This window comes from Apium graveolens, chromosome 5, assembly GCF_009905375.1.
Source record: "Apium graveolens cultivar Ventura chromosome 5, ASM990537v1, whole genome shotgun sequence".
NCBI classification, from domain to species: domain Eukaryota; kingdom Viridiplantae; phylum Streptophyta; class Magnoliopsida; order Apiales; family Apiaceae; genus Apium; species Apium graveolens.
In genome coordinates, this window is record NC_133651.1 from 223,528,795 (window position 1) to 223,554,329 (window position 25,535).

A 25,535-nucleotide genomic window follows, 5' to 3' on the forward strand; every position below is an offset into this window, starting at 1 on the left:
GTTTAGAAAAAAGGATTAATAATTAAAAGGTGTTTTAATTATTAGTGAGAATAATAAAGGGTTAATAATAATAATATCTTATGGGAAAATTTTCAGCTGAAAATTTTGCCTATAAATATACTATTATAGACCCTTTTTTTGCCTCAACCAAAAAGATTTATAAAACACTAATTCTCTCCATCTCCTCCTTCGTTACATCGTTTTCTTGGTGGATACCAGTGGAGTGCTTCACACTTGAGGAGCAGCTGCTAAGGATCTCCGTTCATCGTTTTTGGATCTCCATTAAAGACCTCCATCTTTCCATTAACGTAAAGCTTCTTAAGGTAAACATACTGAACTACGAATTAAATATTATTTTTCGCATGGATCCTGCAGAGGGTTTCATTTTTTTAAGATTTAAATTTACGTTTTCGTTGCGTTTATGTGCTAAAAACCCTTCATTAGTGATATAATAAAAGTTTCGTATCAAAATAGTTTTATTTGGTTTGCCATTTTAACAATCAAGCTTTAGTTTGACTAGTACAACTAACTAGTGTTTATTCATGAATTGGTGTTTCAATTTTTTTTTTTCATAGGTAACCCGCAGCCGCTACCCTTCGGGTGATCACTGGGTAAACCCTACGGGCTCACGCAATAGCCTGCAAACCACGTGAACCAAGGTAAACCGCATTTAAGCGACAGACTCTGACTCAGGAGGCATAATCATAAATTCTCCTCCCGTGGGATTCGAACCTGTGACCAAGAGGATAGTTTTACTCTCTTTAACCAGCTGAGCCAACCCTTGCGGGCATGTTTCAATTTTTTTTAAAATACTTTTTAATGATCCAACCATATAATTGATACTAGATATATATATATATATATTAGTGATATAACCAAAGTTTTATGTCAAAATAATTTTATTTGGTTTGCCATTTTAACAGTCAAGCTTCAGTTTGACTAATATAATTAATTAGTGTTTAATCCCGAATTGGTGTTTTGATATTTTAAAAAATATTTTTCAACGATCCAACAGTATGGATGTCAATAGAGATATATATTAGTGATATAATCAAAATTTCATATCAAAATAATTTTATTTGGTTTGCCATTTTAACGGTCAAGCTTCAGTTTGACTAGTACAACTAACCAGTGTTTATTCCTGAATTGATGTTTCAATTTTTTTAAAAAAAATATTTTTAAACGATCCAACAGTATGGATGTCAATAGATATATATAAGTGATATAAACAAAGTTTCATGTCAAAATAATTTTATTTGGTTTGCCATTTTAATAGTCAAACTTCAATTTGACTAGTATTGCTAACTAGTGTTTAATCCTGAATTGGTGTTTCAATTTTAAAAAACAAATTAAATGATCCAACTGTATGGATGTCAATATATATATATATATATATTAGTGATATAGTTAAAGTTTCATATCAAAATAATTTTATTTGGTTTGCCATTTTAACAGTCAAGCTTCAGTTTGACCAGTACAGCTAACTAGTGTTTATTCCTGAATTGGTGTTTCGATTTTTTTAAAAATATTTTTCAACGATCCAACCATACGGATGTCAATAGATATATATATATATATATATTAGTGATATAACCAAAGTTTTATATCAAAATTTTTTTATTTGGTTTGTCATTTTAACAATCAAGTTTTAGTTTGCCTTCTACAACTAATTAGTGTTTAATCTTGAATTGGTGTTTCGATTTTAAAATATATTATTTTAATTCTTTTTTTGGTGGTTTTTCGTTTATTAAATATAACCGCTTGCAATCAATTTAATTATTTTAACCGAATTGTGTTTTTTTTTGCATTTGGTTTTTTTTTGCCATTTAAGTAAATTCAAACAAATAGGCGGGAAAATATCCCTCCATTTGGTAAGGCTAAATTCGACCGAGCGTAAAATAATTTAGTTGTCGATAAAATTCGCTCCATTTTTTGGCAAGGCTAAATTCGACCGCACAAAAATACCGGTTAAATTTATTACTAAATTCAACCGTACTATTTCAACCGAATTTAAATTCGACCGCTGACACTTGTATTTAGCTGTGCCCAGTCAAACATTCAAGTTGACCATAAATTCGACCGAATTGGGTCGAATTTAGACCTGTAAAATTTGTTCGGCTGTATTTCGGCTTATATCCTTGTACTGGTATCTGGCCCGGCTATGAAATTTGTACTGGTATCTGGCCCGACTGTAAAATTTGTTCGACTGTATTTGGCCCGGCATGATCCGGTCAAAGCCCGGTCAAGCCCGGCCCGGGCTTAAGGCCTCGACGGACCATATATTTTTAGGCAAAGCCCGACCCGGCCTGGTTAAAAGCCCAGGCTTCGGCCGGGCCCAGTTAAAAGCCCGGGTTTCGGCCCAGCCCGACCCGATTAAAAACCCGAAAAACCCCGGTTAAAATCTGATTATTCTAATATATTTTCTTATATATTTATGAATTCACATATACTATAAATATAAATAATACTTTAAACACATATATATTTACATATTTGTGATTAATAATATTATTTATATACTTCATTGCATAAATAATGAAAGAAGATATAATAAATACACTATATATATTTGGATAACAATGATAAAACATATTATTCTATAAACATGTTTGTTTTTTGCCGAACTTAAATGTTTTCAATGAAGTAATATTTTCATAATATATTCCATGTAAACTAATACATTTTTACGATGATATAGTTGCTAACATATGTAGTGTTCGGAATCTCTGATAAAACTCGATCCGATTTAAATTAGAAAAAAATCCGGTCCGATCCGATCTGGCCCGAAAAAATCCCTGTTAGACCCGCCTCGAGGGCCCAAACGGGCTCTGACATTTTTGGAAAGCCCGGCACGGCCCGGTCAAAGTTAAAACCCGAAAAGTGCGGCCCGGTTAAAGCCCGGGTTTTTTAAGGCCCGGCCAAATTCTGGCCCAGTGGACCTTTTGTGCATCTCTAACCGGGTACTAGGGGTGTACACGGTTTGGTCAACCCGACCAATCCAAACCGAACCGACCCTATTTCGGCCGAACCAAACCGATTTTTTTCAACCCGATATATAGTTGGGTTGAAAAAATGTCAACCCGATTTAATTGGTTTGGATATGGTTTTCGATAATTTTAAACCAATCCAACCCAACCCGATTAAAATATATATGTACATGCTAATAAGTTAATCCAAAATTATGTTTAGGCCATTTACATAGATCCATATATCTCTAACTCTAAATGTAACTTATAACCTCCGTGTTCATAGTTCATTTCGTAATAATAATAGATGTTTGATTAGTGTTATATTTTTTGTATTTATGATTCATTCCAATATTTAAAGCGTAAGCAATATTATTAGTACTTTTGATGTCGAAAATTAGATGCTTAAGACTATTTAATATGGAGGATTGTAATATTGTTTTGAACTATTTTCAAGTGTTTTAAACTTTGAAACCTTATGTTTTATTATAATTTTTATATTAATTTTGTATATTTAATAAACCGATCAAACCGAACCAAACCGAACAATACAAATTGGTTTGGTTTACAAATTTAAACGGTTTGGGTTGGTTTGAAATTTTGAAAACCCGAACTAATTGGGTTGGGTTGCTAAATTCTCCCAACCCGCCCAACCCGATCCGTGTACACCCCTACCGGGTACAAACTCTACGTCAATCAATTATCAACCATTTATATCACGCGGTAGAAAGAAATTCTTTCATTCTACTAAGTTTTCATTCTACTAAGATGGTACAAAGAAGTATAGATCCGACCATGGTCATGGCTCTTCAGGCTCAGCATATACAACATGTCGACAGTGGCAAGCCATGCACTATAAATCGCATCTGTTAAGTGCTAACACTAGGAGACGGGATACAACTAATGATTAGCCACTTGGCACTGGTGCCACCGTGACCAACTTGGTATAAATTACCTTTGGAAGAGCTCATTTTAAATTAAAACGACCAGACAAAGATAAAAGAAACAGTCAGTTTTAACTACAATAACTGAAAGCTATTTTTAACAGACATTGCCAAATTTGATTTACATATAGCATTAGAGCTCATAGATTCTGGAGTAGACCGTAGTGACTTTACTGCAATTGATTCATCCAGGCATATGTTCTAAGACGAAAGCCGTGTCCAGTTTATCCATATATTGATTAAGTATGTGTCTTATGATCCACGTATTAATACAAAAATAAAAACAATCAAGCGCACCAACAAAAAAATATTAATAAAAAGAATTAAGATTAGCAACAAATCTGGAAAAGATGTTTACAATTTCAGGTAATGACATATGAATATAATTTAAGCGAAAGAGAATACTCAACATTTTACGTCGGCTGTATTAGAAGTGCACAACAGGAGGTTCCAACCAATAAAATGCCTTGGTTTTGTCCTTGTATGAAATCCCACGATTATACTTGTACTCAATTAAATCACTACCGCCATCCTTCAACAACTTTGAATTGACAGACTTAAATTCCACTATATCTCCATCCTCTATGGTGTAGATAATACATCCACCCTTAAAAAACCGATATATCTTGTTTGATAATACTCCATCATTTCTCACTTCCTCCTTTTTTAATATTAGAGAGTAGAGAAATTTGTCACTAACAAATAATGTATTATTGCCTAAAGTGCTCACGGGAATCCAAACCTTGTTTAACCAATCGTACCTTTTGATACAATGCTTGCTCCCAGGAAGAGGGTTACTGTTTTTCTTCCATGATCCGAAATATATAAGCATCAGCTCCCCATTCAGCTCAAACACTTCGTGCATCATGGACGACCTGTAGTTTAGATCAAAAAGTTGGTCTATCAGCAAACTCTCAAACTTAAATTCACCATCAACTATATTATAGGATGCTAGTTGTCCATAAGGAGAAACAATGTACAAGATTCCTCGGAAGTAGATGGGATCGCAATGACAAGGCACAAAATCATGACCTCTGCCGAATTTCCTAGTAGTCCATTCCATGTCACCCTTGCGACATGTTATAACAACAATTTTGCCACCCTTACTACAAGCGTCTATGAGAAAGAATACACAATTTGGAGAATCAGGGTCGGTGGAAAATGTTCTAGTGAACGTAGAACGACCTGGGAAATCTAGTTTAGGAAGTCTGATGACTTTTCTGGTGTATGGTGAGAATAACAGAAAGTGTCTGCGCATCCAAAAAAGGCATCTTGAGCTGCCAATGGTACAAAATAACCAATTATTTTTAAAACAAGCCCCAACATAGCGATATGATGGAGTTGGAATACCTAGTTCAGTCAATGATATATTGTGCACCCAAACTAGTTCGGGAGTGGTTGAAGACGTTGATGGGTCATAGAGTCGGAACTCTAAACTATTACTCACAGTCGAATGTAAGCGATCCAAACTCAAATACCAGGGTATACCGTTTTTGTTAGTATTAATGGGATCAGCAGCCAGCCAGTTCTTGCAAACAACATGAAGACGAGCCTGATCCGTAAGACATAGTCTACCCATAATATCTCCTAAAATATTAGTATCAAGTTCACACCATACATTCGTGTCCGTAGTCGTAATAAATTCAGTGTTGGTGTTCTTTAGTACACTGCACTCGTGTTTTTTGGGTGCAGGTAAAGAGTAATAGCGACGAGCAAATAAATTATGTAAGATGGGGTAAAACAAACGAAACAAAGGAAATACTAAGACCAAACCAATCATGTTGTGACTGCTATTATTAAGCTCAGTTGCTTCTTTACATCAAGTCTGCCACTACTTGGTGCCGTGATTGTGAGATTGGTGTCGTGGTTGTGAGTTTACTGATCCATTGTGTATTTGTATATAAGAAAGGAGTTATGATTCATATCGGGAATTTGGTCCAAAGATATTAGAATTCCTGCGGGATTTGGAGTGCTAAATTGAATTCCTTCTAACTGCGGTTTTCTTCGGTAACCTTAACTTCTTTTTCCTCTTATTTTCTCGTTCTTTTGTACAAAATTATTGAGAATAATAATAATAATAATAATAATAATAATAATAATTATTATTATTATTATTATTATGTAAAAATTAGGATAAAAGTTAGAAAAACAAATCTATCTATCTATACTATATTATAATAGACGAAATATTAAAAATTTGGTGGTCGGTCGGTAATTGCTGAAATTACTTAATTACCCTTATTTAATTGTTCTAATTCTAATTACTGGGTAGATCAATTCTAATTCTAATTGATATTGAAGTCAACTTCCTCTATTAATTTACCAATTTCAATTTTATTTTATATCGAACTATATATCACTATAATTTATGTTAAATTCAATTTCTTCTATCAATTTAAATTTTAATTCATATCGAGTTATATATCATTCTAATTTGTTACTTCGGGCTAAATTAAATTTAAACAAACTAAATATAATTCTTAAGATTTGGTTGATATATAATGTGATCCGGGTTAAGATAAAATAATAATACTATCAATTCTCCTAAAAAAATTATACTAATGAATTTGGATAAACAAAATAATATATTTTATTTATCCACGATAAAAAAATACATTATATAATGATTTAGACTACCACAAAATTAAAATAAAAATACAATCCGACCAAAAAAAAATATATATACTAATTATTCAGTCTAAAACAAAATTATTTTATTGATCCGGAATTTAAAAAAATTACACTAAAAATAATTAGTTTGAACGTTCCCAAAATGGGTGTATTGAGCATCAGACTAAAATAAAATAATGTAAATCACTAATCCGAGATAAATCAAATTAATATTAAACTAATTATAATTAGTATCCTATTCATGTGAAAATAAAAATCAAATTTTATTTAAAACATAATTTTTTTAAAATACACTTAAAATTATCAATAAAATTATATCGTTCAATCAGTAATATTGCATTTTCAAATATCTTTTATAGAGTTATAGTTAATCGATTAAGTAATCACCATGGTAAAATAATAGTTTTTTAAGGTACCAACATAATAGAGACATTATATTTTTACCCTCAATAAAAAAATCATTAAAATAATATTTTCCCTTACTAATGTTATCACTTTAGATAAATTTAAATATTTTAAAAGGTTATAAACATATATGTTTACTTATATATTTATCATGAGGTCATATCATTTAAAGTTTTAAATGAACCAAATTAAGAATTGAATTCAAGTATTTTTTTTAAAATAATGTAATATTAAAAAAAATATGTAAAGTGCGTGCATAGCATGGTTTGAAGCTAGTAGTGCTAAATCCTACAAAGTATTTATTTATGAGTATCTATATAGAATGTACTCCAAGTCTAGAACAATGTTGGACATGTTAAACCATGTCGCATTCATTTATTCTCTTGCTCAAAGGTACAACAGAGAGGTAGCCACTCCATTCTGTTCTTACCAAGCTATGCAAATAATTAGTTGCATCGAATCTTGAATCGTCAAAATCCCTATATATACACATGATATGTTTATGATATAATGAAAGAAGCAACTAAGTACCAAGTGAATCCGGAGCTCTTGGTGCTCTCGACACAAGAGACACAGCTCGCGGCAGAACTGAACTAAACACTCGCAACATTTTTTTTGTTTTCTCATTAGTTTGATAGAATCATGAATACTTGACGAATAATGCATGTACTTGGGAATCCCTCTAGTGACAATCATAAAGGTATGATATGACCTGTAGCAGAGCTCTTCTCAAATAAGGACAAGTTTTAACTACCATTATATGGATGCTTTTTGACAGACATTGCCAAATTTTCTACATCTGGGGCAACGCCCTATTTAGAAATGTACCATCAGCAAAACATAATTCAAACAGAATAGAAGTTATGAATTGATAGCTATTCAGATATGTACTATCAGCCAAACACAGTTCAAACAGAGTAGAAGCTTTGAGTTGATAGTCATGGACATGCAGACATGAACTAACACTCAAGCCAGGCGGCATCACCCATCCCTTCCTTTGCCATTGATAGCAGACTGGCCACCCTCATCAGGATTGTCGCTCCTTTCCATCACGAGTTTCGGAAATTTCTGCAATTGATTAGTTAAATATAAAACCAACTGATTAGTGAACACTATTGAACATATATAAACCTGTTATTATATCTGAAACTAAGAATGAGAAACACCTTTTTGTAGGGAAAGCTGACAATGAAAGGGCCAAGAGTAACGGAGCCAGATACAGGGTTGAAAGTCACCTTGCTTTTGAGTTTGGCAATGAGCACACCAACAAAGCTACAAAATGCTGAAAACATATCTGCACACTGAGCTTTAACAACTGAAAGGTTCATGGCATCATTAGGAGAACTGCTCTCAGAGGAGGCAGCAGAGGAAGGAGCCTTCCCTTTGACTTTAGCAACGAGCTCCTCAATAAAAGTACGCACAGGCGAAACCATTTCTGTGCAGCAAATGCTATGAATTAGGATTTCTCAGAATTATACCTACTGCTATATAATCACTATTGTGCACACAGTTATGACGAAATACGATACAAATGCAAATCAATTCTGTATAAACAACTAAACGATGATAGGGATCATAGCAAAATCATGATAATATAGCTGCCACTACTATACACAAAATTATAATGCATAGAAGACACATAAGCTTGTCACATCATCTTAACATCTCAGAACCAACTCAGCATTCAATCTGTTAGAATAACAAAATCTAGAATGTCATACATTTACAAACTAGTTCAATACTTTCATTGTTTAGGAGCTCTCTTCACTGTTCTTAACACAGCTTCTAAGAAAGTAATAGCACCACCAACTGGTAACAATTTTCCAGACTGACTGTAACTATTAAAATGGACTCAGTACTTAAACAAAGAGATAATTAAACATGTAGAAGCACAGAAACATGCACCGATAAACATCTCATAATATACGATATCGCCAACACTAATCACATCACTTAAGACTAAGAGTGCAGTACTCGAGAAACATCTACCAGTACACGGCAAAACATCTAACATTATACAACTTCAGCACCGCTAATCCACATAATTATGACATATTAGTGAATGACTCCATAAATATCTAATAGTACACGATTTTGTCAACATCGATCCGCATAATTATTTTAACAAACATGTCACATACTTTCTCAATAAAACTATGCAGTACAATTGACCATGAGTGCATAACCTAGATCCAGCATCAAACATGACATAAGAAGATAGAATGAGACCTGCATTTACTAGTTACTTTTTGTTCACTATTCTCGGTAAATCACACACGCATAAATCACATATAGTCATGAATGTAGAACTAAAAAAGTGTATAAGGTGACGAATATTCACGCTCACAAATAGTCGATTCCTGAAGCAGATTCGCGCACAAATAGATCGTAAATTACATGAAAAATTTGTATGATCTTAATATCCAAGCGCGCAAGAGCAAACATCTCATAAGTACAAATCTTCAAGAAAATCATACGGACGAAACTACAACAATTTATTGAATCATTACACGTATATAATGAGAAAGATATACACATAAGAACTCAGAATGAATAAGCACAAAAGAAAATGCATAAAAGCACAGCTACACGAACACATGTACAAAAGAATATAACGGATTGTACAATTTATTACTGTTTCATTGTGTAAAACTCATCATCATTATGCTAAAAACTCATCAAAATGTAGCATGTATTGACATTGTATTACATACACGTAAATATATATACGAAGTAACAAACAGAACAGAGATTACACAGAAATGCACTTACCGAGTCAGAGAGAGAGAGAGAATCCCAGATGATGTGCAGAGGAAGAGAGAGAGACGGTGAACGTATTGTGCAGTGGAGTTGGGGCAATGGTTCTGAGGCCTGTACTGTTATATAAAAGGACAAAAAGTTTGTTAGTTATTTTGCTATTTGACATATTTGACCCTTGTCACTGTCATTGACCACTCACTCTTTTCTCCTCCACTACTGCTCTTGCTCGCCAGCACAGATAGATTTACTGATTTTATAATTTTTAGTTTGATAATTGAATCAATTTTTTTTAAAGAAGTTAAGATAATAAAATTGGAATGGATGTGCCTCGTGGTAATTGAATTTCAAACTATGATAAGTGAAATTTGTGGTAATTTTATCAAAATCTATAATTATCACATAACATAAGTAATTTTTACTGGCTTTGTTTTTTATACGTTTTGACCTTTTCCGTATTTCAATGTGTATTAATCGAATAGTTATATATATAATTTTTAAATTTTTCATTGTGAATTAAAATATATATTGTCTATTTTTATTCACAAATTCTTTTTTTATAAATAATATTTTTAATTACTTATCAAATCAAATTAAAATATATATAAAAATCAAATCGTAATATTAAAAAATAGAGAGAACGGTCAATTTAGATTAATTTTTCTCAAAATGACAAAATATATTACACATACAAGGTATTTATTATTGGTCCCATGTATAATTTGATACCCTCATGGATGTCAACTTGAACTTTAAGGATTTTAAAATTTAAAATCTAAGTGAGAATCTCTGTTCACTTAAATAATGCTCTTTGAATTTCAGGGAAATGCTAATGAGAAGGTTGCGTCGTCTCATGACACGTTACTTCACAATTAACACACTTTTTTTACATATTTTGTTTGAGTTTCCCCTCAATACTAAGTGCCCCCAAATACTTTGATTGAGACCTGGATTTTTTACATCAAACACGGAAATCGGCACGTATTTTAAGGGTTTCGTAAAATATGATTTTTTAAATAATTTTAAATATTTAAATATTTTTTATATAAAAATATAATATTTAAACATTTATACATAAAAAAATAATTTTAAAAATAAATTATAAAACTAAATTTATAATAATGCGAGCTAAATATGAGAAGAAAATATGTAAAAAATCTGATTGAAGGGTTAGAGTAATTTGAAGTGCTCTTAGAGCAACCCAATGGGTTACCTATAATATTTTCCTAAATTTATTAAAATAATACTTAGGGCCTGTTTGGCTGCATAAAAATAAGGAGTTTATTGACTTATAAGCAGTGTTACAGAAATCGGAAATTGGGGAAGATCGATTACATGATCGTGTAAGGATTAATCGGCAAATTAGGAATTAATCGGAAGGATTAATCGGTAACAAAATCAGAAGTAACTTATATTAATATATAATTATATATATATATAATAATAATATTTTTTTATAAACATTCAATATTCCCCAACCAATGTCTGGAACAAACCTGAAGTTGCAACTTGTAAAACTAAAAACTATAGGCAAATTATTCCCAACCAACTTGGTTGGGATACACCATCCGCAATATTTTATTACAGGCTTTCGTAATATTTTATTGCGGCAGGTGAGTACTATCGCAATAAAGTATTGCGACAGCTGTATCCCATCCAACGATGGCTGGGGAACAGCTCCCAAAACTATAATAAAAAATATAATTTCACAGATTCACAAACATTATTTTCTATAGAATTCACAAGCCTCTCGGAAGCAAACCATTCACTCACTCTCAACAACAATCTATAAACAACAGGCTCTCCATCCTCCTCCTTCATCTCGCGTTCTCGCATCTTCAACGCCTCTTCCGTCGCGGCCTCAACAACTCTTCACTCTTCAGTCTCGCTTCATATCCGGCAGAACTCAACTTCTTCTGCTTTTTCTTGGATCTTAAACTTCCTTTGAACTTTTTCGGTGACCCAAATGAAATTGAAAGAAGAAATAGATGTGAAAGAGGCGGCAAAAAGGGTTTTATCGGCGAAAAGTATGATTCTTTTTTGAGCCCAGAGATCCGATTTTACGGGATTGACCCGAGTTTTGACCCGATATTACTTAAACCGGGTTATGCAGCGATTCAGGCAAATAAGATCGCAATCGTCAGTCTCGCCGATATATCGACCGATTAATCGGCGACTCGACTGAGTTCTACAACACTGTTTATAAGCCCGTAAGTACTTATCGATGAGTGTTTGTTGACCCAACTTATAAGTTATAAATTTAATTTTTAAGCTGATAAGTTGAATGTTAGTAACGACGTACTTTTTCTCAACTTATTTTTAAATTTTTATTTTTTTATAAACTTTTATTTTACAATATATGTTTAGAAATGTTAATCTAATTTAAAATTTATGAATTAAGATAAAAAAAATTAAAAATTATTTATTTTTATTTATTTAAGTAAAAAAAATTCTGGCTTATAAGTAAAATTATCCAAATACTTATACAACTTATAAGTATTTATCTACTTACCACTTATAAGTCAATTATTTATTTTAAGTCATAAGTTACTTATTTTAAGATTTCTCAAACGTGCACTTAACTAAAATATAGGTAACCAAAAAGATAATTGCTTCAAGGGTGTTTTCTATATTGATTCCCTATATTTTTAATATAAAATCAATTAAATTATTAACTTTATTAAATTTAATCACGTACCTCCATATTCTACAAAAAAAATTAATTTATTTAAAAGTACTAATATTAATATTTATAAAATATTTTACTGATTATATATATATTTTTTAAAAAATGAATAAATATGAATTTAAATCGAATTTGATCGTTTGAAAATTAAATTAATGCATAAAATTTCAAAACAATATCACAAAGATGAGTTTTAAAGTTAAGGAAGCATAATTGATTAATCAAATGCATGAAATTATTTTCTCTCGTCTAAATTTTTTTGGCAAGGGCCTCATGATTGTGATTTGTTGAGTAACAATTCCTATATTTATCCACGTGACACAAATCCTCTCATATAAAGGTTGAGTTGTTTAGCCAATCATTATTTAAGTACTCACGTTGTCTCGGCTAAAAATAGTAATCAAGTTGTCTACAATCGTAGACAATTTTAAATAAGTTTTATATAATCATTTTATAATATACTTTTTATTAAAAAGTAGTAATAATTATAAATTTTAAAAAAAAGTGAAGATAAGTGTTAGGTAATGAATAACACACATAGGGGGTGAATGTATTTTAGTATTTTTCTTCTTTTCTTGATTTGTTTATAGTGGTGAACAAAGTAAATTAAACCTTGTAGTGAAATGTGTTAAAACTGAAATTAAACAATTAACAGTAAAGAACACAGATCTTTCAAAACTCACATAATTTTATAATAAAATTAAGAATATTTTGCTACAAAATTTATAGGCTCTTTGTTGATAAAGAGCTTAACTTCTTTCTTGAGAGAATACAAGATTATTCTTATCTAAATTGTTACAACTAACAAAGCATCTAGTGTTTACTTTATAGAACAATAAACACTGGTTATTACACAGCATGCAACAACATATACTAAACCCTATTTTTAGATAATCAAATCTTTCTATTTCTGGCTTAGTGTATCTTTGCTAATCTTGCACGCCTGTAACTTTACTTTGCCAGTTAATCTTGGCATTTGATCTTGCACTCTTCAAGCTGTTTTTTGTAGACTTGTCAATCCAACTGATTGGATTGTTTGTTGATTGTTAATCTTGGATATTGAACTAGTCTGCACTTTGTACTTTGAGTTTTACCTCGAGATCTCCAGTTTGGTATATAGAGAACTTGACATCTCAATAAGTATAATGCCTTATCGAGATCTCTCATTACTCTATGGTTGTTTTGACTTATAGAGGTCTCTGAGTTCTCTATAAGAGAATTTAACTTGTCGAGATCTCTCATCTTCATGTCTTCACTTTGACTTATCGATATCTCTGAGTTCTCTAGTGGCAAATAGACTTATCGATATCTCAGAGATCTCTAGTGATAATTTGACTTGTCGATATCTCAGACATCTCTAGTGATATTTTGACTTATCGATATCTCAGACATCTCTAGTGATATTTTGACTTATCGATATCTCAGAGATCTCTAGTGATATTTTGATTTGTCGATATCTCAGAGATCTCTAGTGACATTTTGACTTATCGATATCTCTAGAGTTCTCTAGTAGCTTTCCTGACTTCTCTATAAGTCATTCTGGAGTTCTCGAATGACTTCTCTATAACACAAAATCCGTGACTTGTAGAGATGTTGACTTAGAATTATTTTCCTAAAACAGATTTATTCAAATCCAAGCTTCTTCATAATTCTTCTGAGGCATGATCTTCTTGATCTTCTTCCAGATAAAATTCTTAGGCTTGATACTGTTTATAGAAAAAGACTCCAGTCTGCTCTATTTATATTTTTATAGACTTAAGTATTATAGTACAAAATGCAAACTTAGATTACAATACAACTTACTTAGGATTGTCAATTTGACTTAGTCTTATTATTGTACATGCATGTCTTGCACAACAATCTCCCCTAATTTGTGAGAAGATTGCTTATACAGATGCATGTCTGTTAACAATACTAACCCCAAGCTTTAATGGAAAATAAGATTAATACATAAAAATTGAGACAATTACAACAATTATACATTAGGAGATTTCTTGAGTTTAAATAGTTACAATATTTAGGTAAAGACAGTTTTTGCTTCTGTTTCTTCTCTAATGAGATCCTTTAAGTAAACAAGAATTTCAAGTTCTTTTATGATTGGTGTCTCACTTAGAGCTTCAACAAGTTTGAGTATGTCTGTCTTTAGATAACCATTTAACAAATCTGTTAGGCCTCAATGATACTATAGAAGGGGGTTGAATATAGTATCTACAATCAATTCGATTATAAACACAAGTATATAACAGAAAACAAGTTTATTCAATATATCAAACTCTGTTACAATAGGTTTAATCTACTCTCTCAGTGATGTATGATATCACTAAGAGCTGCTAGGGTTACTATGAATAATATTCTCGAGAATGATAACACTTATAGTGTAAACCCTAAGCTGTGTTTATATAGTACACAATTATAAGATATCTTCTAATTGATATGAAATATATCTCTTCCTAAAATATATCAATCAGATTATCTTCTGTAGTCCTTTAGCTGTCCAACTCTCCATGCATATCTTTATTTGTTTAATCCAGATCCTCTCCTATAAATCAACCGCTTTTCATCCCTGAAGTGTATCTGCACTTAAGTTCTGATATAAATTCTGACTCCTTAAGTTTTGATAACTTCCTGTCTTCAGTAAGTTCCGATTTCCAGTTAAGTTCTGATATTCTGATAATAAGTTCTGAAACTAAACAAATCAAATTAGACATGACATCACAAATATATCTAACAATCTCCCTCAACTTATAAATTATGAAAAATATACAAGTTAATAGATTTGATGATGTCAAAAACATTTAATTACAAATGCAATGAGATATTATTTTAAACAGCTAAATACAACTTACAGTACATGTAGCTTTACCAATATCACTGGATCAATCTGAATCCAAAGTGATTCCTTGTAAAGTCTGTTACTAGCTTGTCCTCAGCATTTCTCAGAACTTCAACTAACTGTGCTTTGACTTGCATCAGTTCTTCATCTTCATTATCACCAATCTGATAGATGGCTGCTCTGAGTGCTAGAATTGATGTTCTTTCGAGCCCATCTTCAAATCTAATAACTCTGGGATGTGAAGAGTCTTCATCGTAACATAAACATCTTCCTTTCAGAATTACTTCTACCTTAGCAGAATTTTTCCTCATAGGAATTTCTCTTTTATCATCTTCAACTATCTTTGGAATAAATTCTGTAACCCTTGATCCAAAGATTCTGGCTTTATCCCTTATGGTCTTCATCAAGAAATTTGACCATCTTCTGGTAACCTCAGACTTTATCTCCAAAAGATAATGAATGAATTGAAGTTCTTTAAGAGATTTGTTCAGCACATCTAATTCTGTATGTTCTTCCATCTTTAAGAAATGGAATCAACTTTTCTTTAACTTTACTCTTATCATGAGTATCTAGTACCACTTAAGCAGATATAACCTTGTCAAAGTGTTTCTGTGTAACTTCCTCAAGTAGTTTGTCAGTTAATAAAAATGGATCTTTGATAGTTACTTCAACTCATGTTTTGATCTTGGCTTCGCTTGATCCTAACCCAGATCTGTCTCTTGCTTCTCTGGCATTCAATCTAACAGTCATGAAATCAGATAGCAGTTGACTTTTCTTAGGATCTGATGGTTTAATATTTTTCCATAGGAGTTTCTTCTTATCAGCAGTTGTCATCTTGTTCAAATCAACTTGAGCTCTGTCAGAGGTTGATATCTTGATGACTTATTCATGATTTGCAGATTCTTCTGTAACTTGCTGTTCTAAAATATCTTCACTCTGAACAACTTGAGCTATGTCATAGGTTGTCTTAGATTCTTCTGTCATCTTCTTTCTCTTCAGAGTTTCAACAGTTTCATCTTCAGCAGCTGTATCATCAAAGACTTGAACCATCTTGCACACAGGATCATCAAAGACTTGAACCATCTTGCACACATGATCCATCAGAATTTGAGGAATCTTCATCTTCTGTTTCTTGACTGTCTCCCCAAATTTTCCTTTTCCCTTGTATTTGGGATCAGTAGTAGTTTGAGATCTAGTCCTTGATGTAGGAATCTCTATGGCAGATCTTTATTTAATCACAATACCTTTCTCCTTAGGTTTGGGAGGCTTCTTTGCATTAGAAGCTTTAGATTTTGGATTTGTCTTCTTAGCAGCAAATCTAGCTTCTTCCTCCTTTAGAGTCTCTAAATCCATTCCAAGATTATGCTTGAGAAACAATCTTTTAGCAATTTCTTCATCAAAAGTCTGAATCTTGGGATCCTTATAGTAGACAGTAGTCTCCTAATATCAGAAGTTCATCAAAAGTTCTAATATCAGAACTTGATATTAGAGTTTGAGCATTCACAGCTTCAGAATTTGTATTCTTCCGTGTAGAAGATTTGCTCGAATCAGAAATTAGTTTATATGAAGAAACTTTGCTGCTTTGCTTTCCTTGACTTTGACCTTTGCCCTTGTAAGGGTTTCTCTGGTCATCTTCAGAATCATCCTTTTTCTTCAGTGTTTGGCTTGGTGAGCATTTGGACGTAACTACCTTCTCCCCCTTTTTGGCATCATCTGACAGGAGTAGAGAAAGAAGGAGTTCCACTGAAGATTGAATTTCATTGAGCTGTGTTTGTTGAGAGGCTTGATTCTGCAGGACCTCATCCAGTTGGGCCTGCTGCTTTTCTTGAACAAGCTCAATAGCCTCCACTTTTTCTTGAATTGGTCTGATAAACCTATTCTTATCTAGTTTGAGCATCAGGTCTAGCTTATCAGATGCTTCCTGGAGTTTATCAACCTTTTCATGAGTCTTGGAGTGTAGACCTTGAAGATTTTTAGTACTGAGAGCAGTGACTTTTAGTTGGTGCTTGAAATCAGAACTTGTCAGCAACTCATCAGCTTTTGAAATATGTTCTGACAGAACATGTGAGCTGGGAATGAAGTCAGGTTCATTCCATTTCTTTGTCCATTCAACTTCTCTAAAGGTCTCCTCCTATATAACAGGAGCATCTTCTTCATTAAATTTAAGCAGTGCCTCCTTGCCAAGAATTGGAGCATTTACTGGAGCACTTGCTGGAGCACTATCTCCAGAATCTGATAAAATCTTATCATTTTCTAATAACACCAGAGTGTATGTTACTGAAGGAGATTCTATTTCCAAATTCTGATCTTCAGGTTCCAAATTTATAATTGGTGTAGTAGGAATTTCAGCATGTAGAATTGGTAAAACATGAGATATTGGTTGTTTTGCTGGTGGAGCTTCCAGATAGAGAACAGAAGGAATATTCAACCTGTGAATATCAATTTCAGGACTTAACCCTGAATCTCCAACTGAGGCAGTTGCTTTGAATGGATAGATAGGAGGTCTGATCACTATGTCTTGAACAGTGTCTTCAGGTTGAGGTGGAGCTGTCAAAGCTTCAATGACTGTAGGTTCTGATGAGATCAGAGATTCCTGATCCCCTTTCTCAGCATCTTCAGCATCCTTAAATTGAATTTGTGCAATATGCATACCTGCTCTAGTCTTCTTTGATCTTCTAGATGGTGGAGTGATATTATCTGTATTAGAATTTGAAGATCTTTTTCTTTTCAAAATCCCAGAACCCTCAGCTTCATTCTCCTTCTGAAGAGTTGACTCTTCAGCTTCTACTGTCACAGGTTCTGATGCAGGAACCTGGACTTGTTCATTCTCATCAGATTCATCTCTCAGAATCATCCTTCTTCTTCTCCTTAGTGGAGATTTAGGCACAAAGATAGTTTATTTGGTTTTGGGCCTAGAGGATGTGTCAGATTTTACAACTGGCACCTTTTGAGAAGTATCAGAGGTTGGTTTGGTTTTAGATTTGAGAGGTGAGGTTCTGATAGTAGGTACTGATGGTTGTGGTTGAGAGTATTGTGTTGGTTGATAGTAGGTTCTGATAGTAGGCTGTGGTTGAGTATTGAAAGGTTGTGTAGGTGGAGGTTATGCTGGTGCAACATCAGGATATATGGTAGTGTATGTGTGAGGATCAGAATTTACTAAGAACTATTTTACAGATTGAAGAATTTGGAGGGGTCTTAGTATATTCTTCTTATTATCAGTAGATAATAAGTCTGTGAAAGCTCTTTTGTGAAGTTTAAAAGGTTCAATTAACTCACTAAAGTTTTGAGGTGCATCAGAACAATATAAATTATATATAAGCTGACAGAATCTAGCAAAATATACTATGTTTCTATCTTCTTTCATCCTATCACCTATAAAACCCAAAATAGCAGTAGCATAATCAAAATGAGTTTGATTAAGAAGTGCATACCCTATTTGCTGACTCAGAATTGGAATAACATCAAAATTTGAGCATTTGTTGGCAAAGGCTTTGGTAATATAATCGAAAAAGAAGCTCCACTCCCTCCTGATATAGGGCCTCTTCAGTTGTCCCAGCTTGGACAAAAAATTCTCATAGCCAAGATTTGCCATCATGTTTTGAAGAGCTGACTCCCCAACTTGTGAATTGTAAGTACAGTTTTCTGGCAGATGGAATGCTTATCGAACAGTTGACAAGGTTACTAAGTGCTCATCTTCCCCTGTTATGAAAATGATGCTTGGGGACCCATTTTCACCACCATTGTCATAGACTCCAGACCTCCAAAACTCTAGAATTTGCATGCCTGAAAGAGTCTATGGTTGAGTCAGAGCATATCCAATTTCACTTCGAGCTAGAAAATCTTGAATAAAGTGAAGTTCTGAAGGAGCCTCGTCCTTGTTGAGAATAGCCATATAGTTGTTGGGGATAAACTTGGCTCCATCATAGATAAGATCCTTAGGTGCCATTTCTGTGAAAATTAAGTAAAAAGTTGTGTGTTCGCAAGGTATTTGATAAAATGCCTGTAAGAAAGTTCGTCAGAAAATAGAGAGAAAAAGATAGAGAGTAAAAGAAATAAGAGATAAAGTAAGAGAGAAGGTAAAAGATTTGTATAATCTTTTATCTCTAATATATATACTCTTTCCACTCAACGACTCTTTTTGGAAGTAAAACCGACATAGTTACACCTGTCACGCAGTAAATGGTCAAGGCAGTAATTAGTGGGCACGATAAATGTGCAGTAATTATTGCACACATGCATATACAAAAACCAACACGCAACCCATTAGTCAAATGATTATTATTGTTCTCATCTCACTTAATTATTTTCTGATAAAATGACCGTTATAGTAAAAACTAATAATGAATCAACCAATTAAAATGTGACACATAAGCATCAGAGTTTGTATCAGAACTTGACTATTATCAGAATTTAACGGTCATCAGAATATGGATTATGTACTCAAAAAGTGAATGACTGTTTCTGTGATTCTTCACAAAAATACTGACTGGTATCTTCAGAGTTTAATCATCAGAATATAATCAGAACTTGTCCTTAGAATTTATGCAAATAATGCTTAACTTATCAGAAACAACTTAATCACCACATTAATTTTCATCATTCATATGGAGTGATAGTGTGTGTATGTGCAAATGATCAGATAAAGATTAAAGTCTGATAAACTTCAGTATATCTTAGAAATAAGCCGTAACTAAGAAAAATGCTTAAAATGTGTCTTGAATTGTGAATCTACTATAGAATAAAGTTATGCAAGAATCCACCTCAACTGTTTGTGCTTATTTTGTGCATCTTTTAAAATTCTTTTGACTATGGCTTCTCAGTATAAATGAGTTACAACTGTCATCAGAATTTATGCTATTATCAGAATATTTTTCCAGTAATCAGAGAATGTGAAAAGTCACCAGGAAAAATTAATTTGCTTTTCTAATGCATATAACTTAATACCAGCAATGCACTTGGATCTTCCTTTTCAGATATTTACTCTAGATCTCAAAGGAGTACCTGATTTCAATTTTTCTTTTCTTTTATTTTCTTCAGATAAGTGAGGCTTATCAAGCATGTAATTCATCCTTAAGATTTACTGACATCAGAATTTGACAGATAAGAAGCAATAATCTAGTTTGTGACTTAGTAATAAGATACACAAAGTAAATTTGACTAAGATCAAAATCAGAATTTGCTTGTGTTATTGATTTCCACATAAATAACTAATTCAAACATGGGATACATAGTTTGTTAAAGACTACTAAGTCAGCATCTAACAAGATAATCCTCATTGGATTGAATAGTCACATAACATTCAAAAAACTTTCAGAGTTTATAGAATCACATCAGATAATAAGCAGTATTTAATATGTTACAATTTAAGCACAGATTACATTGAGATAAGAAAATCTGTAAACACTGATCATAAAGTCCGATGTATGAGAACAAAAACTAAACAGATTTTGAGAAAGAACCTGAAACCATTCCAAGTTCATTTACCAGTCTTGTAAAAGTAGCTTCACATAGTGGTTTTGTGAAGATATCTTCTAGTTGTTGATCTGTTGAAACAAAATGCAATTCCACTGTACCTTCCATCACTTGTTCCCTTATGAAATGGTACCTAATGCCGATATGCTTTGTCATTTAGTGTTGAACTGGATTTCCAGTCATAGCAATAGCACTTTGATCATCACAGTAAATAGGCATTTTAGAAAATTCTAACCCATAGTTCAGTAACTGATTCTTCATCTAAAGAATCCGTGCACAACAGCTTCCTGCAGCAATATATTCTGCTTCTGCAGTTGATGTGTAAATTGATTTCTGTTTCTTGCTAAACCAAGAAACCAATCTGCCTCCAAGTAATTGGTAGCTTCCACTAGTGTTTTTCCTGTCTATTTTGCATCCTGCAAAATCTGCATATGAGTAACCTATTAGCTTAAAATCTGATTCCCTAGGATACCAAAATCCTAGATCAGTTGTACCCTTGAGGTACTTGAAAATTCTTTTCACAGCTATTGTCCAGTAATCTTCTTATCATCAAAAGATACACTGATAGATTCCATGACAACCCTTGTTCTTAAATTGTAGACTCTGAAGGCTTTTGTGGAAAGTGGATATCCAACAAAAAATCCTTCATCAGCGTTTAGATCAAATTTTGACAGCTGTTTAGGATGAGTCTTAAGAACAAAACACTTGCATCAAAATATATGAAAGTATTTTAGATTTGGCTTCTTTTTCTTCACCATCTCATATGGTTTTTTTCCATGCTTGTTTATGAGTGTGGCATTCTGTGTAAAACAAGCAGTCTGCACAGCTTCAGCCCAAAAATAGGTTGGTAGCTTTGCTTCATCAAGCATAGTTCGTGCAACTTCAATAAGAGTCATGTTCTTTCTTTCTACAACTCCATTCTGCTGTGGAGTTCCAGGTGCAGAAAATTCCTTGCTTTATTTCAGTTTTGAGTTATTTATAAGTCTAAAAGTTATACTTGTAGAGAACTCTGTGAGTTAACACCACTAGAGAACTCTACAATGACTTATCGATTAGTCATAATAAAGCTTATCGAGAAGTCACTCGAGAAGTCAGTAAATTCACTTATCAAGAACTCATTCGAGAAGTCTTAAAATGACTTGTCGATAAGTCAGTTAGACTTATTGAGAACTCAGTTCTCCATATACTTTTGATCACTTTGATTTCGCCTTGTGTTAATTTTACATATTAAGAATGTAAATTAACAGCCAGATAGTTTTCTTAGAATTTGAAAAATTCCAAGCTAAATTTTCATTTTTTAAAAATAAATATGCAGAGATTTCTGAAATATTTATAATTCATATTTCAGTTAATTTTCAATTAAATCAAATTAATTTTGATTTACTAGGAATTAATCTGTAGCAAAACATTAGTTGAGTTCTTACCTTAGGATGAAAAATTAAGCATTCCAATTTTACCTACAAGTCTAGTGAAAGTTGCTTCATCCAAAGATTTAGTAAAAATGTCAGCTAATTGTTTTTCTGTTGGAACAAAAATGAGCTCAATGGTACCATTTGATGCATGTTCTCTAATTAAATGGTATCTTACATCAATGTACTTTGTTTTAGAATGATTAACTGGATTATCCACTATAGATATTGCACTAGTATTGCCACACATAATTGGAATTTTGTATAACACTAGACCATAGTCCATTAGTTGATTTCTAATCCAAAGCACTTGAGCACAACAACTTCCTGCAGCTATGTATTCAGCCTTTGATGTAGAAGTTGACACAAATTGTTATTTTTTTCTATACCAGGATACAAGTCTTTGTCCAAAAAATTGACAGCTTCCACTAGTGCTTTTTTTGTCAACCCTGCATCCAACAAAATCTGTATATGTGTAGCCAACAGCTTCAAAGCCAGTTCCTTTCGGATACCATAATCCCAAGTTTGGAGTCCCCTTCAAGTATCTGAAAATTCTCTTTACAGCCATCAAATGTGATTCTTTTGGATTGACTTGAAATCTTCCACACAGACATGTAGCAAACATGATGTCTGGTCTACTTGCAGTTTAGTAAAGCAATGATCCAATCATCCCTCTATAGATTGAAATATCTACACTTTTGTCCTTTTTATCTTTATCCAACTTTATTGCTGTAGACATAGGTGTAGACGCAGGTGAACAATCAACCATACCAAAAATTTTCAATAAATCTTTGACATACTTAGTTTGGATGATGAAGATTCCATCACTTCTTTTACTGACTTGAAGTCCAAGAAATTAACTTAATTCCCCCATCATACTCATTTCATATTTACTCTGCATAAGCCTGGAGAATCTTTGGCAAAACTTTTCAATTGTAGAACCAAAGATGATATCATCCATATAAATCTGAACTAGGATAATATCATCACTATGCTTCTTGTAGAGGAGTCTATAGTGTCTCTAGTAAAACCATGTTTAAGTAAGAATTCCGACAATGTATCATACCAAGCTCTAGATGCCTGCTTTAGTCCATATAGAGCCTTGAGTAACTTGTACACAAAATCTAGAAATTCTGGATCTTCAAAGCCAGGTGGCTGTTGCACCTAAACTTCTTCTTCTAGATCACCATTTAGGAAAGTACTCTTGACTTCCATTTGATACACTTTAAAATTTGAATGTGTAGAAAATGCTAGAAAAATCCTTATTGCTTCAAGTCTTGTAACTGAAGCAAAAGTTTCATCATAATCAATTCTTTCTTCCCGTGAGTAGCCTTTTGTAACCAACCTTGCCTTGTTTCTAGTAACTATACCATTTTCATCCATCTTTTTCCTGAACACCCATTTTGTTCCAATTACACTTCTGTTCTTTGGTGCAGGAACTAACTCCCAAACTTTGTTTCTTTCAAACTGATTCAGTTCTTCCTGCATGGCAGATATCCAATCAGGATCCATTAGAGCTTCTTCAATTTTTTTAGGCTCTACTTGAGACAGAAAGCATGCATGTAGGCACTCATTAGTAGTTGCACTTCTTGTTCTCACACTAGCAGTTGGATCACCAATAATTGCTTCTCTAGTGTGACTTCTATCCCACTTCCTTGTGTGAGTTTGTTGACTTGTGCCTTCATCATTTTCTTCATTATTGGTATGACTAGTAGATCTTTTTTCTCTTCCCCCCCCGAGTTTGTGCTATTAAATTCAGGTGTTTGAGATGAGCTTCCATTTCCATGATTTTCTTGTTTAGTAATCTCTTCATTCATCATCTGTTGTATATTAACTTCATCTTCTTCATCAGAATCACTGTTAATGTTGAGGTTTTCAAATACAAGGGCTTCAGCTTTATTATCATCAAGGCATTTCAATCCTGGACACTTGTCATCATCAAAAGCCACATTTGTGCTTTCCATGTTCTTCTTTTGATCAATTACATAGACATTTTAGGCAGTTCTTTCCAATGAATATCACAGAAAAATTGCTTCGAAAACCTGTGAGTCAAATTTTCCCACATATTCAGAGTTATCTTTCAAAATATAACACTTGCTTCCAAACACATGGAGATGCTTTATAGTAGGCTTTCTCCTAGACATGATTGAGTAAGGTGATTTGCCATGAACCTTGTTAATGAGATATTTATTTTGAGTATAGCATGTAATGTTAACAGCTTATTCCCAAAAACTTATTGGCAACTTGGCATCTTCAATATTGTTATAGCAGCTTCTACCAATGTTCTATTCTTTCTTTCAACTATCCCATTTTGTTGAGGTGTTCTAGCAACTGAGAATTCTTGAACAATGCCTTTATTTTTGCAGAATTCACTCAATGTTGCATTCCTGAATTCTGTTCCATTATCACTTCTTAATCTCTTTACACAATTATGATCTTCAGCCTATTTTTCTATCTTCTTGATGTGCTCAATTATGATGTGTGGAGTTTCATCTCTAGAGTACATAAATTCTACCCAAGTTGTATCTTGAGAAATCATCCACCATCATAAGTGCATATTTTTTTCTTGAAATTGATAAGACATTTACTGGACCAAACAAGTCCATATGAATAAGTTGCAATAGTGCACTTATGGAATTCACAGTTTTTGACTTGTGACTTGGTCTTTTCATTTTTCCTTTTTGACAATGTAGTAACAAGAATTTTTGAGACCCTGTAAAACGTTTAATGAATAGTAACCCTGACAGACGGGAAAACTTTTGAGCCCACACTATATAGTGCATAAGAAAATGAGTTTCGGAATAGATATTACGACTATACGTACCAAATAAGTGTATGTAAACGCTATTAGTTTTCGAAGAAAACGAACTTTGAAAAACAACCGTAATTACGACTTATCAAGGACTACGGGAATCACAATATAATTACGAGATTAAAATCCTATGGATTTATATTCAATTAGGATAAATAAAAATATAAGGAATAAATACGAAAAGAATTACATTGCGAACCATTTACGAATAAGTATTACGGAGAACGTTTAAGTAACCGAGCGAACGCGTAAACGATTAATTAAACGTAACGCACTAACTAAACCATGGTAAGGAAGTAACCATGGTTACTTCATCAAATAGTAAGCTAACCCTAGGATGACCAAGCTAGCTAGCAAATAGTGTGCTAAGGAGCTAACCTTGTAGTTTAGCTTGTAAGCTAGCAAGCTACAAAGATTTGTCCATAGATTTGGAGACAAGGAATAAACCTAAGCTATCCTAGGAAGAATAAAGATCAACTTGCAAAAATATCAAGTCACCTTCCAAGAAGCAACCTAGAATTCATCCAAGAGAAGCAACCAAGTGCTATAAATACCCCCCCACCCCCATTTTTTCTTCCATTCGGCTATTTGAAGGAAAGAAGGAATTGCAATTCAAAACT

At 32.9% G+C, this 25,535-nt stretch overlaps 2 protein-coding genes across 2 annotated transcripts; both read right to left on the minus strand.

The window, feature by feature from the left end:
- Positions 1-4,337: 4,337 nt before the first annotated feature.
- On the minus strand, positions 4,338-5,690 carry LOC141660740 (F-box/kelch-repeat protein At1g57790-like). The gene has a single exon (XM_074467729.1). The coding sequence runs from the start codon at positions 5,688-5,690 to the stop codon at positions 4,338-4,340; it is 1,353 nt and encodes a 450-aa protein (XP_074323830.1).
- Positions 5,691-7,601: 1,911 nt separating this feature from the next.
- Positions 7,602-9,822, minus strand: LOC141723922 (uncharacterized). The gene is made up of 3 exons (XM_074525873.1): positions 9,719-9,822; positions 8,113-8,381; positions 7,602-8,014 (listed from the first exon to the last, which is right to left on the minus strand). The coding sequence occupies exons 2-3, from the start codon at positions 8,377-8,379 to the stop codon at positions 7,928-7,930; spliced, it is 354 nt and encodes a 117-aa protein (XP_074381974.1). The 5' UTR covers positions 8,380-8,381; positions 9,719-9,822; the 3' UTR covers positions 7,602-7,927.
- Positions 9,823-25,535: the final 15,713 nt, after the last annotated feature.